We start from the raw sequence: 18920 nt of genomic DNA, 5'->3' as shown, positions 1-18920 counted from the left end.
TTTAGTAGTAACCACTTGAGATTCTTTGTAATAATACAATAGAAATGCAATTTCCTAACCCCTAATCCTTGTTTGTTTTGATCTTTCAGGGTCTTCTTTTTACTGTACAGTGTTATTTTTAAAATAACACCTTCTCTATAACATGTACTCTCAAATGCCTTAGAGTTGCAGTTACAATTAAAGGCAGAGAGAAAGGGTCACAGGCAAGAAAGAAAAGGTATGTGTGTAGTTGAGGTTTATTGGTAGGTAGTTGATACAGAGTCACTGAAGATTTGTTTAGACTCCAAAAATATCATGAAATTTGGAAGAGAAAAAAAAAAGGCAGTTACAGATGGTGCCAATTTTCCCCAGCACAAGCAATACTGTTGGTGACTGGATTCAGTAACTAGTATGATTTTGTAAGTGTAGCAACTGAGTAGGTTTCCTTGTCGGCCATGTCTGCCTTTTTTCTCATTGCATTCCCTCCCTCTAACGAAAGCTCTACCTTTTAGTAATTACTATGACCTACCAGTAAGTACACCAAGGAATCTGGGCCCCCTTACAACATGCAGTAATCACTAAATCCCCTTCTGGCTATCTGAGCAAGGTTTTTTTTAAATAAACTTTTTGTCTTACTAATTGCATGCTCTGACCTATTCCATAATCAAAATTGAAAAGTAATTTTCTAACCCTCTTATTTTTTCCTATAGGGATATTAAAGCAGGAAATATTCTTCTAACAGAGCCAGGTCAAGTGAAACTAGCTGATTTTGGATCTGCCTCAATGGCTTCTCCTGCCAACTCCTTCGTGGGCACACCTTACTGGTATGTGGAATTAGAAAACATGAGATAGTTTAAAAATATGTGTATATAAACAAGATGGACTCATAGCACTGGTTTTGTTTGTTTGTTTGTTTTTGACAGTGTCTCACCGTGTGTCTCAAATGGGATTTCATTAGGAAGGATAGAAAACTCACTAGCAAAAAAGAAACCCTCAGACTTAGTATAAAATTTCCAGTGACTTTAAATTGTTCAAATAAGGTTGATGTCACTGTGTGTAAACTGAGTAGGATTATCAACTCACTGACCAAGCTCAGGTTTTAGACTTCATTTGAAGTTTCTTTTGAACTTTTCTCTTCAGGCAGAGTTTCTAGGCGAGAACAAGGTAGTTTCTTTAACCTTCTGTAGCCAATGAGCATAAATTTTACCTTTCAGTGAAAGAAATCCAGATTCTTGTTTTGTTGAATTCTCTGATACTTTACCTCACTTGTCATTCTGACTTAAAGTTTCACCCCATTCTATTCAAGACTCCTTTCCTTCCTTTCATAGATACATTGGAATTTCACTGTACCTTGGAGAATGAATTATACCTCTGGAAAATTACTTGCCTACTAAAAAAAATCAGCTACTATTTGAATATTTTTCCACTATCATCAAATAGTATCTATTAAGCAACTACTTACATACACTAATAGAGAACAAAGCATATTAAACTATATGGCCCTTACCCTCCTAATGAAAATCCATTACGGACAAACAAAATAATATCCATTATTATAGCCAGTTTATTTGTTTTTTAACTTGTAACATCTTTGAAATATCTGATTGTATTGCTTTATGTAATTGCATAAAGTATTCTTCATGTTGTTTAAAGTAGTTTATTTAAATGTTTCATACATATTAATCCTTTACCAATCTCTCTGAGGTAGCTAATAAAATTCTCTCCATATTATGGATGAGGAAACTGATATACAGAAAGGTTAAGTAACTTAGCCAAGACCAAAGGATAGTAAATGGTGGAACCATGATCTGGTGAAATATATTGTTTCATGTAAATCACTGAGTGTATTGTTTATATTTTGAATAGTGTTTTTTCAAATTATTTGTGTAAGAAAATTATAACTTTATCAGATAAAACTTAGAATATGCCCCAAACAGCTATTTTATTGAATCACTTTATCAGGTGAATTTTGTTTTTAATTTGCAACTTGAGTTTTGTACATTATGTTTGGCAGGATGGCTCCAGAGGTGATCTTAGCTATGGATGAAGGACAGTATGATGGGAAAGTTGATATTTGGTCACTTGGGATCACTTGTATTGAAATGGGTGAGTAAAGAGTTGTTTTCATTGTACTTTTGAGAATCACTCCGTATTATAATTGTTAATTCATTTATCCAGTGATTATTTAATGAGTTACTGCTATATATGTGCTAGGCAATGTGAATTTACTATATTTTTTTCTATGCTTTGGTATAACATCATAAGATTGCTTTTCTCTGCTATATTAAGTTAAGAAAAAGAGTTTTGAGCAGATATGGCAGCTAACAAATGTAAGAATATACAATAGTTAAATTAATATTTGAAAAATATCCATTCTCCATACCATGAGTGATGATATATGTCCTTCATAGTAATATTCATTACTTAATTTACATTCCTATTTGTATAAGGGAAATCTGGAAAAGTAATAGCAGGCTTATCAAAGATTGGACTCTAAAAAGTAATAGCAAAAGTAATAGTAGGCTTATTAAAGATTGGACTCTAAAAACTGACATGGGACTTCCCTGGTGGCTCAGTGGTTAAGAATCCACCTGTCAATTCAGGGGACACGGGTTCGAGCCCTGGTCTGGGAAGATCCCACATGCCACGGAGCAACTAAGCCCATGCACCACAACTACTGAGCCTGCGGTGTTAGAGCCCACGAGCCACAACTACTGAAGCCCGTGCTCCGCAACAAAGACACGCCACCGCAGTGAGAAGCCCACGCAGCACTGCAACGAAGAGTAGCCCTGCTCGCGGCTCTAAGCTCGTGCAGCAACGAAGACCCAACGGAGCCAAAAATAAAATGAATAAAAACTGACCTATATAGAGAGCAACCCCAGAGAAAACATCATATTAGGGGATACCCCCAGCTTTAAAGTCGTTCTCCAAATATTGTTGCAGTTATCTAAAATTGTCTAACATACCACAGAATCTCAATCCTCTGGTTGCATATTTTGAACTTTAGTATAACTTAAAGTTACCATTATCCATTGGTATACTGGTAATTTTAACCAATGACCCCCCTGGGGGGCGAGGGGAAGCATTTTGTAGCATTTGCCAAATTCTGTGGTGTAAGTATCCCCACCATAGCCAATTTCACGTTATCAGTTTGAATCACTAAGTGTGGAGTTGGAGAAAGGTATGCACAGCTAACCTTCCAAAGCCAGTGTGAGCTGGCTCCAGCACAACAGTGCCTTTATTTAGATTTTTAATTTAAAATTTATATAAATATGTCGTTTTTTAAAAATCCGTTTTAAAAATTTCTTTGTCGAGCTTTAAAATTTGTTTAATTTCTTCTGTATTGTTTAATATAGGGTTTTTTTGTTTAATTTCTTCTATATTGTTATCCAAATTTGTCCTAAGGATTTCTAAGTTCAGTTTGATTCTCAGAGTATAGTTTTCCCTAAAATGTTTGGCCTACAGAGATGACTTGGGATATGTTTGTATTGCATTTCCAGTTGCTTCATTGACCTCTTCCAACAAAGAAACATATGATAAAGATACACAATTTGTCTTTTATTTTTAATACTAAAGAGATGTTAGTGAAGGAAAAAAACAATTCAAGGAGGAAACAGAATATTTACTTAATTTTTTAAAATAAGTAACATTCATGTGTTTTGTAAATCAAAAAATATAAAAAGATAGGCAGTGAAAGGACTTCTTCTACCCCTGGCCCTATTCGTACAATTCCTTCCCCACCCCTGTGAACACACACAGGGAACCTCTGTTATTAATTTCTTGTATATCCTTCCAGAGTTTCTTTACAAATATGTATATTTTTATATATATTATATATGTGTATGTATGTATATATGTATTTATTTATTGTGTGTGTGTGTGTGTTTATGTATTTATAATATATAACCTTCCATATCCGTGCCTTCCATATCCATGGATTCAACCAACTGCACATCAAAAATATTTGGGAAAAAAAAATTATGGAAAGTTCCGCAAAGCAAAACTTGCATTTGCCATTCTTTGGGCAGCTATTTACATTGTATTTACAACTATTTACATGACATTTACATTGTATCAGGTATTATAAGTAATCTAGAGGTGATTATATGGGAGGATATGATTAGGTTATATGCAAAAACTATGGCATTTTATATAAGGGACTTAAGCATCCACAAATATTGTATTCTGGGGCAGGCTGGGGCAGTCCTGGAACCAGTCCCCAACAGTTACTGAGGGACGACTCTAGAAATATGTATATATGCTTAGTATATTCCCTGTTACTCCTAAATTAACATATACAATTGGTTCTATACTTTGATTTTTCACTTAATACCATCTTGGAGCACTGTTTTATATTAGTAACTTAGACACTTTTTCATTTTTTACTGGCATTATGTTATTCCATTATATGGGTATACAATGGTTTATTTGACTGGTCCTCTATTAATGGATATTGAGGTGGTAGATTTCTTTTTTAGTTTCTGATATTGTGTTATTCTCTGTTTCATACGGAACAAATTCATCTTATTAACACTGATTTCGGGGGGCACTCCGCAGAAATATTCGCATACTTTTAAAAGGATTCATGACAAACTTCCAGAAATATTTTGTAGAATTTGACAAGGTAGCCCTAAAATTCATAGAGCCAAAACCTGTCAAGACAATTCTGAAGAAACAGAATTTGGACAGAAGAGTCACTATACCACAGTCCAAACCATAATAATTAAATCAATATAGTCAATAGAACAGACTAGAATGCCTAGAAACAGACTCATCTATAAGTCAGATTTTGGTATAAGACAAAAAAGACATTAAAGATCAGTGGTGAAAGGATGGCCTCTTTGATTAATAATATGAGACAATTTGTTAATTATATGATAAAAGCCAAAATTAAATTTCTAGCAAATGCCATACACAAAAATAAATTCCAGATTTTAGTTAAATACTCAAAAGTAAAAATTTTAAACTTTTAGGAAAAGATCCTTTATGCCTCAGTTTCCTTACCTATAATATAGAGATAACAATCCCATGAAGTAGGTGCTATTATAATGAAGATTAAAGAATTAATGAATATAAAGTACTTAAAACCTGGCCTGGCATGTAATAAGCACTATGTAAGTATAATTAATATTATATTATTCTAGGAGTATACCTTTATGGGTATAGGGAAGAATTTTTCTAAACAATATTTTAAAAATAATGACAAATATGATAACTATTAGTACTTTAAAATATAAAGCTATATAAAACACAAAAATTAAAAGGTAAGCATAGACTGGTAGAAAGTAGTTGAAACATATCTACCCAACAGAGTATTGGCCCAGAATTTATAAAGAACTCTCACAATTTCTTTACCAAAAAGAAAAAGATAAATAACCAGTAGAAAAATGGGCATGAATATGATCAAGCGATTAACATTGAAAAGAAGACCTAAATGGACAACAAGCATCAGAAGATACTCTGCATCATTAGTAATCAGGGAAATGCAAGTTAAAACTATTTCACATCAGACTGGTAAATTTTTCTTTAAGTCGAAGGTTAATAAATTTGGAGAAGCTGCTAAAGAAACAGGAACTCTCATACACTATTGATAAGAATGTAAATTGGTATAAACATTTTGGAGGGCAAGTTGGCAGCATCTGGTAATAGGGATGTCAATTGGTATAACCACTTTGAAGGGCAAGTTGGCAGCATCTGGTAAGGATGATGATGAGGAGTGTCCGTGACTCAACATTTCACTTCTAAGTATACACTTTAGAAATTTTATGCACGTACACTGGAACATGCGTGAGGCTGCAACCTTGTTTATAGAAGCAAGAAATGGTGGAAACAACCAAATTCTTATGATGAGCTGGATCTACATGTATCATCATGGGTAAATCTCAAATCATAACATTGAATAGTTAATGAACAAAGTCACTGAAGTTTAGGTACAGTACAATGCCAATTATGAAAGCTTTATCAACAATTTTATGTATTATTTATGAGCATATATATACTAATAAAACATAACATAGATGTAAGAGATACCATCTCAGAATAGTAAACTCTGGAGGGCAGAAGAGGAATAGTTATATCTCACTTTTTTTTAGAAGAAAATATCTGAAACAAATATGACAAAATAATGTTAAATCTAAGCAGTAGGTGTCTGTTATAATACTATGCAAATTTTTATGTATTTCAAATATCAAATTAACTTTTTTTAAATTAGAGATAAATGTACATTTCTTTGGTTTAAAAAAAAAAAAAAACTATTCTCTGTGTAGCATGGAGTTAGCAATTAGACACCCTGGATTTGAATCTTGGCTTTACCAGCACTTAGCTGGCAGGACAGTTATGTGTGGCTGCATATAACACCAGCAGGCATTCTCATAGTCTAGGATGTGAATGACACCTTCTGGGGTTGTGTAACGTGTTGATTCTGACGATGAGACCTTGGACAATTTTCTAAACTTCCCTAAGCCTCAGTTTTCTCATCTAAATGAAAATAACAATACATATAGCATAGGTATTGTCAGACTTCAATGAGATAACATATGTAAAGTGTTTAACATAGTGTTTGGCATATATCAATGCTCAAAACAGCTGACTGCATTCATATGTAGGATTATTCCTATTTTTGTCATTTATATTCTAAAGTGAACCAAAATTTTACTTGTAACACTGCAACTGTAATAGCAACTCCTCAGTTACAACACTTTAAAGGGATGTCCCTGGAGTTGAACCTTACAACTAATTAGTGCCCACCCATTGTCTCAGCAAGATTATTTCTTACCGAAATTTTTCTAAAATATAACATGATTCTGCCCTTCCCAACCTAATTAAATAGAGCAAACAACACACGCCCTTTTATGATGATTCAGGATTGTCATCACATCAGTTTTTGTACTATGTAGATGTAGTAATGACTGGAGTTTCAAACAGCAGTCGACATTGGCAAAATAGGTGCAGATCCCAGGAGGTACCTTAGTATTTCCTCTCTTGAGACAGGAGAGGAAATGTGCTTAATTTCTGATCTTATCATTTTATAAAAAGGAATTGAAATATATATAACAACATGCTCTCTATATCAGCCTAACTTTGATTGCCTTTTATAAAATGATTTACTGAATCAAAGAACAGAGTAGCCTTCTCCCAAATTGTCTTATCCTCCACAACAGCTAGTCCTTCAAATTGATAGATGATAGTATTAAATTATGCCTAAGAGCACAGACTGTATAGTCAGATAACCTTGAGTACTAATTCCAGCTCTGCAATTTTTTAGTTGTATGACTTTGGTCAAGTTATTTTAGCTATCTGTGAAATTTGCATAATAAGATCCCCTACCTTATGGGGATTGTCTGGATTAAATGAAAATGTGGACATAAAGTGCTTATTATTACATCTGATGTACAGTATGTGTTCAGTAAATGTTAGGCATCATCAGCACAGTCCTAGTATATATCATATCTTATGAAATTTTTAATTTACATTTTAACATCTCTTTAAACTGCGAGGTATTTTACAGGCAACAGCATTTTATGATTATAATTGGCAGCATTTTGTTCTAAGTTATACATAAAATAGTGGTACATCTTAAATTGCGATGCATCTTATTGTCAATGACATCTTAGATTCAGAGAAAGATGGTAGTACATGCTCAGTTAATATTCATAAAATAAAATTGTTACCAAGGACATTTAAATTCTCGGCAATTATTCAAACTTTATTATACTGGTAATGTAATAAACCATACAAGTACCTCTTTGACAGCTTTACTATACATCTCTATTTCCTTGGCATTAATCTTGTTAATGGACACATAAAAGAAGGGTATTTTTTTTACATGAAAGATGATTAAACTGCTGCATATATAAACCTAAGCAATGATTTTTCTAAATTTTCTGTATGTTTCAGGTTTAATGAAATTCCAGGTACAGACAGTATACTTTAAATTTTACTTTTAATGTTTAAATTACAGTGAAAGTTGTGGATAGTGCCTGAATAATGTGTTGTCCCCTTTCCTTATGATATCTCTTCTATAACAGTGTATATATATATATTTTAAACATCTTTATTGGAGTATAATTGCTTTACAATGGTGTGTTAGTTTCTGCTTTATAACAAAGTGACTCAGTTATACATATACATATGTTCCCATATCTCTTCCCTCTTGCGTCTCCCTCCCTCCCACCCTCCCTATCCCACCCCTCTAGGTGTCACAAAGCACCGAGCTGATCTCCCTGTGCTCTGCGGCTGCTTCCCACTAGCTATCTATTTTACATTTGGTAGTGTATATATGTCCATGCCACTCTCTCATTTCATCCCAGCTTACCCTTCCCCCTCCCCGTGTCCTCAAGTCCATTCTCTACGTCTGCATCTCTATTCCAGTCCTGCCCCTAGGTTCTTCAGAACTTTTTTTTTTTAGATTCCATATATATGTTATAACAGTGTATGTTTTTTAAAAGCCCCTAATCTGTACATTGAATCACTGAGGTGTCATTAGAAAGCAGGAAGATGATAGTGCTGCTGGCACTCTCTCTCTTTCCTGGATCAAACTCCAAGGTCCCTAAGCAGTTAAACCTGCTTTACAAATTATCTTTTGATAAATTGATTTCCGCTGAAAAACCTAGGTAAATTCATGCATCCTTGGAAGCTTCTTGGACATTGAAATTGTCCAGTCACCAGATATTTTATTTTTTGAGATTATTTCAAGAGAAGTTAATCTGACACTCTTCTGTTTGAGCTATAGACCCTTAGTTCACCAGCACAGACCATGGTAGATGCTGGCAAATGGTTCATCAGCATCAACAGGGAATTGACTGTGTTCAGAAATGCATTCTCCAAGGGAAAAAAAGAAAAAAACATAAATGTTGTTTCATAGTTCCTCTGCCTGGAATTTTCTTCTTCCACATTATTATTGCCACTCACTGTTTGTGTTAATAAATGAATGTAGTGATGGCTGTTGAGGGGACAGGGGTATATTTAGTCTTATAAAGCTTCTTCTTCCTTTTTTTTTTTCATATTGAAATACCAGTACTATCTATTATAAAATGCACAGAATAATTGAAGAGGCACTGAGGTCTAGTGAAAAGACAAGTCTTGGAGTCTTACAGGACTGGGTTGAAATCCCAATTTAGCCACTTACTGTGTGGCTTGGTTTCATTATTTAGACTAGCTTACCCCAGTTCCTTCTGTTGGGAAATTGAAGTAATAGTGCTTATCTTGACAAGCTGTTTTGAGAATTACGAATAACATACCATATGTAACATACCTAAAGTGAATGCCTGACATGTAATAGGAACTCAATAAGTGGTAGCAATTATTATTATCATTAATTATTACGGTTGTCAACCATATTTGTTCATAAGAAATCTGCCTTTTCATGAAGTGTTTATCCAAAGATGGGGTACTCTCTGATCTTCTTTATTAAAATAAAGCTCAGTCTAGGTGCTCTAATTTAGCATGAGCTTTGCCAAGCAGAGCAGTGTCCAAAGGCTTCTCTGAACCTTGATCTCATAAAACATACATGGAGCATTCAGAAAAAACTTGATCATTATCTTTAAATTAAATAAATCACTGTTTTTTTTCTTTTAATTTAATTCAGCTTTTTTATGCTTTCACCTTTTTCCTTTCTTTGGAGGTAAAATGGCTTAGATATCACAAGGTAGCTTCAAAGCACTTCTGTTTCCTGTTCTGTTGCTTATCTAGAAGCTTCTATGCAGACTATTATATTCTATAGTAAAGGCTGACAAGCTTTCAGCTAAGGACCAGATAATAAGTGCTTTAGTCCTTTTAAGTCATGTAATCTGTCATGACTACTCAACCCTGCTGTTGTAGCATGAAAGCAGCCATAGACAACACATTAATGAATGGACATGGCTGTGTTCCAATAAAACTTTACAAAAACAGGCTTCTAGGTGAATCTGGCCCACAGGCCATAGTTTCCCAACCCTTGCTCCATAGTATGCTGACTTAGCAATGAACCCTGTCACTATGGCTCAGAAGATTTATGTAGTACATCTAGCAAAGGACTTGAACATAGGTGAGGCCACCTGAAACTGATATTTAGCGAATGCTTCTCAGACCGTAGAGCTGTGTACTATATTTGGAATGCCTTTTTTCATGTGATTCTCTACTAGAGCTGTTCCACCCATAGTGTGGCTGGCTGTCTTCCTGTCTTGTTCACAACAGAGTATCTGCCACTCACAGACCTCACATTCCTGCTCCAAATCCTCTACTGCCTTTCTTATTACTGTTGAATTGGGTTTTGTTGTTTTTGTTCCTTCATCCTCCCCTTTCTAAATTTCTGTTTTCTTCTTTCTTTAGCTCCCCTTCCCTGCGCTTTCTCCTGTGCAATTTCGTGTTCTTCTAAGCAGCTCGAATTGGCCAATGAGTGGGAGGGCCTATCCTTCTAATAGTGAAGCCATCACATAGTATCTTGATGTAAGCCCCAAGACTTAGTCACTCCTCAGTCATTTTTGTGACTTCTTGCTGCACAAAGATTCTTTGTTTGTTGACAGATTTTCTTCATTGCCTTAATTTGCCTTACCTTCATTTACTTATCTAATAGGTATTTTGGGGCCACCCAAAATATATACCAGGTGCTGTGCTCAGCAGTGGGAATGCAAAGATGAGCATAATAGACATTGTTCCTCATGAAGTTTAGTAAACAGAACATATATTAAGTAAAGAATTACGTAAATAATTAGTTATGGTTGTGATAGGTGGTAGAAAGTTAAAATATAATTTGCAATGACAGAATCTAATGGGACACCTAGTCTTGAGAGATCAGAGAAGGCTTCCCTGAGGAAATGATTGTAAGCATATAATAAGCCTTGAATAAATATTTATTAAATTAATGCAGAAATGCAACTATATTTAAGGTGAAACCTGAAGGATTGGGAAGAATTAACCAGGTAAAGTTTAGGCAACAAAAGTGAGAGGGGGGCTTCCCTGGTGGTGCAGTGGTTGAGAGTCCGCCTGTCGATGCAGGGGACACGGGTTCGGACCTTGGTCCGGGAAGATCCCACATGCCGCGGAGCGGCTGGGCCCGTGAGCCATGGCTGCTGAGCCTGTGCGTCCGGAGCCTGTGCTCCACAACAGTGAGAGGCCCATGTACGCAAAAAAAAAAAAAAAGTGAGAGGGGAGTCCAGACAGAGAAAGCAACATGTGTGAAAGGCTCTGAGCTTGGTTCTTTCAGTGAAGCAACAGATGCATGAGAAGAGGGGGGAAACATTGATTCTCAGAATGAAGTGCTGGAGGTAGCCAGGGTCATGTTAGGAAAGACCAGGAGACTATGTTTAAAGCTCTAGACTTTGTCCTAAAAATCATGGGAATCCATTGATGGTAACATGATGAGTTCCTACTTCCACATGGTTCCAATATTTGAAGTTGTCAGAAGGCCATGCTCTAGAAATTTTCTAGAATCTGCCTCCTGATAAATAAAATAAACCTGAGCCTTTTTTTTTTCATCTTATACATTCGAAACAGGTATAAAATCCCTTTGTCCACACTGCAGCTTTCAAATTTCCACTTGTTAACAGTTCATGTCCCTATAATAGTGGTATCCATTTGGTGAGTGTGAAGTATCCTGTTGAGAAGTTAATAAACAATATTTGTGGAATCAGAGACTGTCACATTTCAAAAGTATCAGAGATCATTTAGTCAAGACTATGAGGGGCCCCTCCAGAGTATCACTGTTAAATAAGTATAGTTGCCTTCTGCTGGAACTCTGCTAATAGCTTAAAGTTCACTGCTATCAACATTATTCATTGTGGGTTTTGGCGGGGGGGGGGTTGGTTTTTCTTTGCTTTAGCACTCTGGCTTTTCACAAGTTCTTCCTTCTATGAGTAAAAATGTTTTCCCTGTTACTTTTTGTTCCCTGCCCTTAGTTCTTGTTATGTTTCTTAGAATTGCATAGAATAAGCTGAATTCACCTCTTTTTTTTTTGCGGTATGCGGGCCCCCCCACCGCTGTGGCCCCTCCCATCGCAGAGCGCAGGCTCCGGACGCGAAGGCCCAGGGGATCCTCCCAGACGGGGGCACGAACCCGTGTCCCCTGCGTTGGCAAGCGGACTCCCAACCACTGTGCCACCAGGGAAGCCCTGAATTCACCTTTTTAAAAGTGGTTAAGAGGAGAATCTTTACTTAAAAACCAAGGTGCTCTGATGAAACCTGAGATCACATTATGAATTTTAAAGTGGTACTATATAAAGAGTCCATTAGGATAAACACGGTAGAATGAGATAGTGATTTATCTTCTGTGACATAATAACTAATAAATAGCATAAAATTAACTGTACTCAGAACTAGAACCTTGTTTCTTTGGTCAACAAATGGAGCACCTAATATTTGAATAATACCTTATTACATATGCCAGAGAATAAATAAAAGAATAAGAGTATTAGGGTTATAAGATCTTGCTCTTAGAGCTTATGATTTCTTTTGAGAGAAAAGATTTGTATGTTTATATAAATGCAATAGGAGAGCACATGCCAAGTGAGCAGTCTACTAAAAGACAGCAATAGAAATTCCAAACATGAGATCATGGTGGGCTGGGATGGAGTAAATCTACTAAGAAGTATCTGATTCACTGAGTTTCTTCTTAGAAGGGGGTGGACAAGACCTTGCTTACATTTATCCTCCTTTTCCTACCTCCTTTTTACCCTCTACCCTGACCTGTACCAGTTCATTGGCCTGGGTGTGCCTTCAAATGGTGTTTATTGAATTGAATTACTTTACCTCCCATACTGTGTTAGTGATGTTTAAGATGTTCCATTCCATCATTATCCCTTTTTTTCATTCTACTTCTCTGCTTTCTGAATTTTTTCAATAAATACATATTTTTTATTTTAACTAAAACACACACACACGAAGATGTTCATACCTATTGTGGGAAAACAAAGTCCAGCCTTTTGAAGATACATGTGAAAAATAAGAAAAATTTTTTTTAATCTCTTGAAGTGGGTTCTGTTAGGAGCTTTTCCAGTGTACTTTAAGATGACCAGCAGCTTCTTCTGAATGGCTATCCTGAGCGACCTTAGAGATTAAAATAAGTGGATTATGTGGCGTGAGGATAATAACGAGCTATTGATTTAGTGGCACAGCTTTGCTCATAGTTCCTTATTTCTCCATCTGCCTGATGCCTTGCAAGAACTGCTTTATCGTGTTTCTTTTCTTTCAGCGGAACGGAAGCCCCCTCTTTTCAACATGAATGCAATGAGTGCCTTATATCACATTGCCCAGAACGACTCCCCCACATTACAGTCTAAGGAATGGTAAGACTGAGCTGTTGCTTTAAATTTCTAAGAGAAATCACCATATGTATTTGGCACTTTCATTAAGTTACACTTTAAATATCTGACCTAGAAAGCATTTCATTCCTTCATTGTATGTTGTGATAACTGACACTGATGCTTTATAAGCCTGAACTTTCTACACACACACACACACACACACACACACACACACACACACACACACTATATTTCTACCCTCACTATGGCTTCTACTGTGTTCTTAATGGGTGTAGGAATTGAAATTCTACTAGATACATGCCCTGCTACCTTCCTAACCAGTCTAGTCTCTTAAGTCATGATGGTTTTGTATTGATCACCTCAGTCTTATCACTTCCTAGCAAGGATAAAGTATCCACTCTGATGTCATTATTTTTCTAGTTGTCATTTTTTTTCTTTACTATATGTGTATTTAAATGTGTTGAGACAGAACATATACTATCTATTCAGAAGATATATTGTTCCTTGCTGAAAATTATGACATTTTGCTAACTATTGGGGCCACAGAGTTATAGAAAAAGGGCGATGTCAAAGAAGAGTAGACAAAATGGAATTTTCAAGAGAGAAAGTGTTTTCATCCAGAAAGCATATTCCTAGGTTCCTTATGCTTCAAGTTTTACTACCTGGTTATAGGTTGTGGGTAATGGAAGAGTTACCAATTGGTCATGAAGAATATAGGCTTAAGACTTATGAGAGTTGTTATCTTTGAAGAGAAAAATGTATATAAAACCGTTGTATATAAATACAGTATTTTTCATTCTATGATGTAACGATTTGACCTTGCTTATATGTTGACTAACTTGAAACTGTCCACATTCATTATCCAAAAGAATTAATTTTAGATACCTTAAACTTGAAAATGGTTCAGTTCTCCTGACATTCCAAAGTATTTTAATAAAAATCTCCTAAAATATAAAAATTTCCCTTGGATGAAAATTATTTAAAGTGATCAGTATGTTCTACAGACCCTGATTTTATTTTCTTTCAATGTATTTGCACACACAGGACAGACTCCTTTAGGAGATTTGTTGATTACTGCTTGCAGAAAATGCCTCAGGAAAGGCCAACATCAGTGGAACTATTACGGGTAATTTTTCAAGTTTATATTTGAGGAGGGGGATTTAAAGTCATGTTGTAGTAGAATATAGTAAATCATTCGCATGGCAGCTCATCATGACAAACTGGATTAGAATATACTGCCTTGTCATTTATCCAGAGATAGTAGCTAGGCATAGAAGTAGCAAGGTATGTGCTATATGTTCCCCACAGAAAGTTTTTCCCCCATCTTTTCCCCTTTTCTTTTTTCTCCCCCTTCTTTTTGCCTTGTGACAAAGAATATTTCTCCTTGCTTTGGTCATCATTGTGATGTTCCTGTGACTGATACCTGCATGAACTTTAATGCAGTGTTTTCAGGACAGAGACTGCCAGTGGTTCGAATACCAACTCTGGGATTTCAGTCATCAGGCAATGAAGATATGTGATAAACATATAAAACAGACATTTTCATAGCATTGCATCACACATGTTAACTGCATTCATCTGACTTAAACATAGCATTTTTGGGCTTCCCTAGTGGCACGGTGGTTGAGAGTCCGCCTGCCGATGCAGGGGACACGGGTTCGTGTCCCGGTCCGGGAAGATCCCACATGCCACGGAGCTGCTGGGCCCGTGAGCCATGGCCGCTGAGTCTGCGTGTCCGGAGCCTGTGCTCCGCAACGAAAGAGGCCACAACAGTGAGAGGCCCGCGTACCACAAAAAGAAAAAAAACACATAGCATTTTTGAGCATCTCTTTTCATGTAACATTTTATTATAGGCTTTATATACATAGGCAATGTGTTCCATTAATATCAGTGAAGTATGTGGGAGCCTTTTACAATCTAAGTATCTTTTATTGGCCACAGAATAGTCCAGGTTACTTTAATCTTTTCTGCGTATGTGTTTTTCAGCACTTTTTTGTTTGTTTGTTTGTTTGTTTTAAGAAAAACTCAGGATTGTATTGCCTAAATTTGTGAAGGTTAAAAATGTCAGCTGCCTTTATAATTGCATCTTGGCTAAGTCACAGATTCTTGGTTTACATTTTCTTTTTCTCAGAACTCTTATTCTGTTATTTTCTGGCTTTGAGTGTTCCTGAAGAAGAAGGTCTGAAGCTGACTAGTTTTTCTACCCAGAAGTAAGTTTTTTCTTCTTGTGAGTAACAGGCCACAACAATATGGTGACAGAAGCAACAAGGCAATGGACTCTACCTTATTCTCTTTTGGTGTAGAGCTATCACATGTTCTAGACATGGACTACAGACAGCAGAACACCAGAAACACAGATAATATGTTTATTATTTTGAAGTAGACAAAGATTAAAAAGCAGGACACAAACAGCACTGCCATAAAGAGAAAAAAATTATAAATTTGGGCTATAAATTAAGGAGAAAAAAAAATCCTCAAAGAAGAGATACTACAAGCATTCAAAGATGATATTGTAGGGCAACAGACAACAAAAGGATATAAAAAACAAATGGGCAGAGGTAAAGAAAGAAACGAAACAGAAAAATTTAAATACAGATTAAGGGACTTCCCTGGTGGTCCAGTGGTTAAGACTTTGCATTCCCAATGCAGGGTGTCCAGGTTTGATCCCTGGTCAGGGAACTAGATCTTGCATGCCGCAACTAAGAGCCTGCATGCCACACTAAAAGATCCCGCACACGGCAAGGAAGATCCCACGTGAGATCTCGCATGCCACCACAAAGACCCAGTGCTGCCAAATAAGTATATTTTTAAATAAATAAATATAGATTAAAATCATACCATAAGCAACAAACTAATATAATAAACCAACCCATTTACGGTGTTTCCAATGGTAGATAGTCTTAGGGAAATAAAATTAAATGCAAAAGAAAATTTTCAAAAGATGATTATAGAGAACATGACACATGTGGAAGACAGAGGAGATATATATTCCAACCTATTATTCCTAAAGAAGAAAGCAAAACACATGGAACAGAAGATATTTAAAGATATACCTGAAGAAAACTTTTTTGGAAATAAATGTTTGGATCATTATTTGATTTGATTTACTCTTTATTTGGTGGGCCAAATCAAGTGAGCCTACCATTTAGTCAACAGTGTTTACTGATTGTCTACTGTGTGCCAAGCACTGTTCTAAGCACTGAAAATCATACAGTGATACAAAGAAAAAGATAGTTCCTGCCCTCCTGGAACTTATATTCTAATGAAGGAGTAAGAAAACAAACAAATGATTTGATATAATGTCAGAAAAATAAAGCAAGGACTGGGATAAAGAGTAGAACTTTACAAAGTTCTAAGGAAAAGAAAATGTAAACCAAGGATTTGTGACCCAGCTAAGGTGCTCTTCAATTTATAAAGGCAGCTGACGTTTTCAAGCCTTTTCTTCTCTTAAAAGCTTCTTCTTAATTACTCAGTAGCAAAATCCAGCCAATCTATTGATGAAACAAAGAGCAAGAGCGAAAGAGAAAGGGACGGAGGGAAGAAGGAAGAAAGAGTGAATTAGGAACTGGGGAAACTTGTAAAAGGATTGGTGGTGAACATTAAATTTAAGTTTGCTCTCTGATATTTATTATTTATTTACTATTTATTTATTTAGCATCGTAAAGAGACTACATTCTTCATTTTGGATAGACAGTACACATTTTAGAAGATAAAAAAAATAGTGGAAAGGAGAGAATGAAAAGTAAATCTTCCCCTTCCAGGCCTTTCTCTAGAGTTAGCAACCGGTGTCACTAATTTTGTACATGTCCTTCTAGAGATATTCTACGTATATGGAAGTAAATATTCTTTTTTATTTTTGCACCAGTGGTAGCAAACTGTAAACGCTGGGTTTTTTTTTAACTTTATAGTGTGTTTTGAGTATTGTTCCATATTACTACATGAAGAACTATCTCATCCTCTCTAATGGCTCCATTATATACTCAAATGGACTGTAGTTTTTATAACCAACTCATTTATGGTGTTTGCAGTCTTTTGCTATGACAAACTGTGCTGGAATGAATATCCTTACGCAGGTGTCATTTTGTACCTGTATATACAGATACCCAAAGAATAAGTTCTTAGAAGTGGAATTGCTAATCAAAGGGAATGTGGATTTTAAATTTAAATAAATATTGCCGATTTTCCACCAAAGAGGATGCCCCAATTTATGGTCCATTAACAAAGTATGAGTACCAAAACTTTTTGAGCTTCTAGTCAGATCAGTGAAAACCTTTTCTCACTGTCATTTTAGTTTGTGTTTCTCATTGTGAATTAGACTATCTTTCATATGTTGACAAGACATTTCTATTTCCTTTTCTATGAACGCTCTGCAATCTTTGCCCATTTGTCTGTTGGGTTGTTGGGTTTTCTCCCTTATTAATTTGTAGTAGATCTTGCAAATATTTTCTTCTTATTTCTCTTCTGATATTCTTTATTCTGGGCTTTTTTGGAGAGGTCATGCAGAAATTTGTTATAAGGAATTCAACTTTTTTTTTTTTTCTCCATTTGGCTATCTTGCTGTTCCCAAATACTTTTAAATAACCCATCTTTTCGTCACATTTTCTTCGTGATTTTAAAATGTCACCTTCACATAGGATTAATTTAAATAGAGACCTACAGTAAAATCATTGCTGTGGTCAAAAAGCAGAATGTAAAACTTATAAACATTGACAGTGTAAAAATTGAAAATATAAAAATAATAACGTAACTAGAAAAAAGTAGGGGTAAGAAAGAAATGTAAATGTACTAATTTTCCTGCTTTTCAGGGTAGATGGTCAATAAATTCTTAAATTGAAAGCCCTTTTTAAGTAACTCTTCTGTCTTAAAGCTTTTCATAATTTTTTTTTTCTTCCCTTGACTTTAGAGGACCTTTAGGAGCTGGTAACTCTTGGTGAAGAAATTATAACTAATGTTCAGCAATTATTTTACTTCAGACGCTTTTAATTCTATTAAACTCAAATACACCTTGATTTAATAGATTATTCTTTAAATTACCATGTGTAATAAGTTTCTCATGTAAAATTATTTCTGGGTATCCATCATTCTGAGAGAGTGAGAGAGAGACAGGGAGGGAGAGTGTCTAAAATGTTATTTCATGACTTAATATTTATTTTTGGATGGTGGAATTTTGAGTGATTGGCTTTCTTTTATGCATTTCTCTATTACTTAAATGTTCAAAGTAAACATATTTCCAAGAACAAAGAAAGCATTCTTTGAAAATGATCTGAGAACCTTTTAACTGTATGGGTTTAGAGAACAGTGAGGGGATGGGATTGCAGGCAGAGAGAACGAGAACGAAGACATGCAGGTGTGAAATGCACGGCACGAGGCAAGAATGATTTAGACGTAGGATGCATTGCGTGGGAAGGAGGAGAATGAGTGACTAGGTTGGAACCTAGACATTCAAGCAGGAACCCCCTGTAAAGGGTCAGACTTTACGATGGAGGCAGTGAGATGTTTTTAAGATGTTGAGTATATCAGTTTTAAAATACTTAAACAAGTAAGGGTTTAATTACCTCACGCAATAAGAAGTCCAGGACATTGGGAAAACAGTCCAGTGATGTAAGCAGCTCAACAGCTCCTCCTATCTCCCTACTTTACCATCCATAGTATGTGGCTTTTGTCTTCTTGGTCACAAAATGGCTCCCCATCTCCAGGACTCAGT

At 35.7% G+C, this 18920-nt stretch overlaps 1 protein-coding gene across 4 annotated transcripts in view; it reads left to right on the top strand.

The window, feature by feature from the left end:
- TAOK3 (TAO kinase 3) overlaps positions 1-18920 on the top strand; it is a 188760-nt gene that overhangs the window by 120307 nt on the left and 49533 nt on the right. For 2 of the 4 annotated variants that reach the window (XM_065889939.1, XM_065889938.1), the window contains 4 exons: positions 690-803; positions 1994-2085; positions 13144-13237; positions 14261-14342. In XM_065889939.1, the coding sequence (XP_065746011.1) occupies positions 690-803; positions 1994-2085; positions 13144-13237; positions 14261-14342 (382 nt within the window). Of the gene's footprint in view, positions 1-689; positions 804-1993; positions 2086-13143; positions 13238-14260; positions 14343-18920 lie in introns of those variants that run through there. The other 2 variants (XM_065889941.1, XM_065889940.1) reach the window with 2 other exon arrangements.

Source organism: Phocoena phocoena, chromosome 13 (assembly GCF_963924675.1).
Source record: "Phocoena phocoena chromosome 13, mPhoPho1.1, whole genome shotgun sequence".
Classification (NCBI taxonomy): Eukaryota; Metazoa; Chordata; class Mammalia; order Artiodactyla; family Phocoenidae; genus Phocoena; species Phocoena phocoena.
Note: the sequence above shows the minus strand (reverse complement) of the source record. Positions and strands in the feature narration are given on the sequence as shown.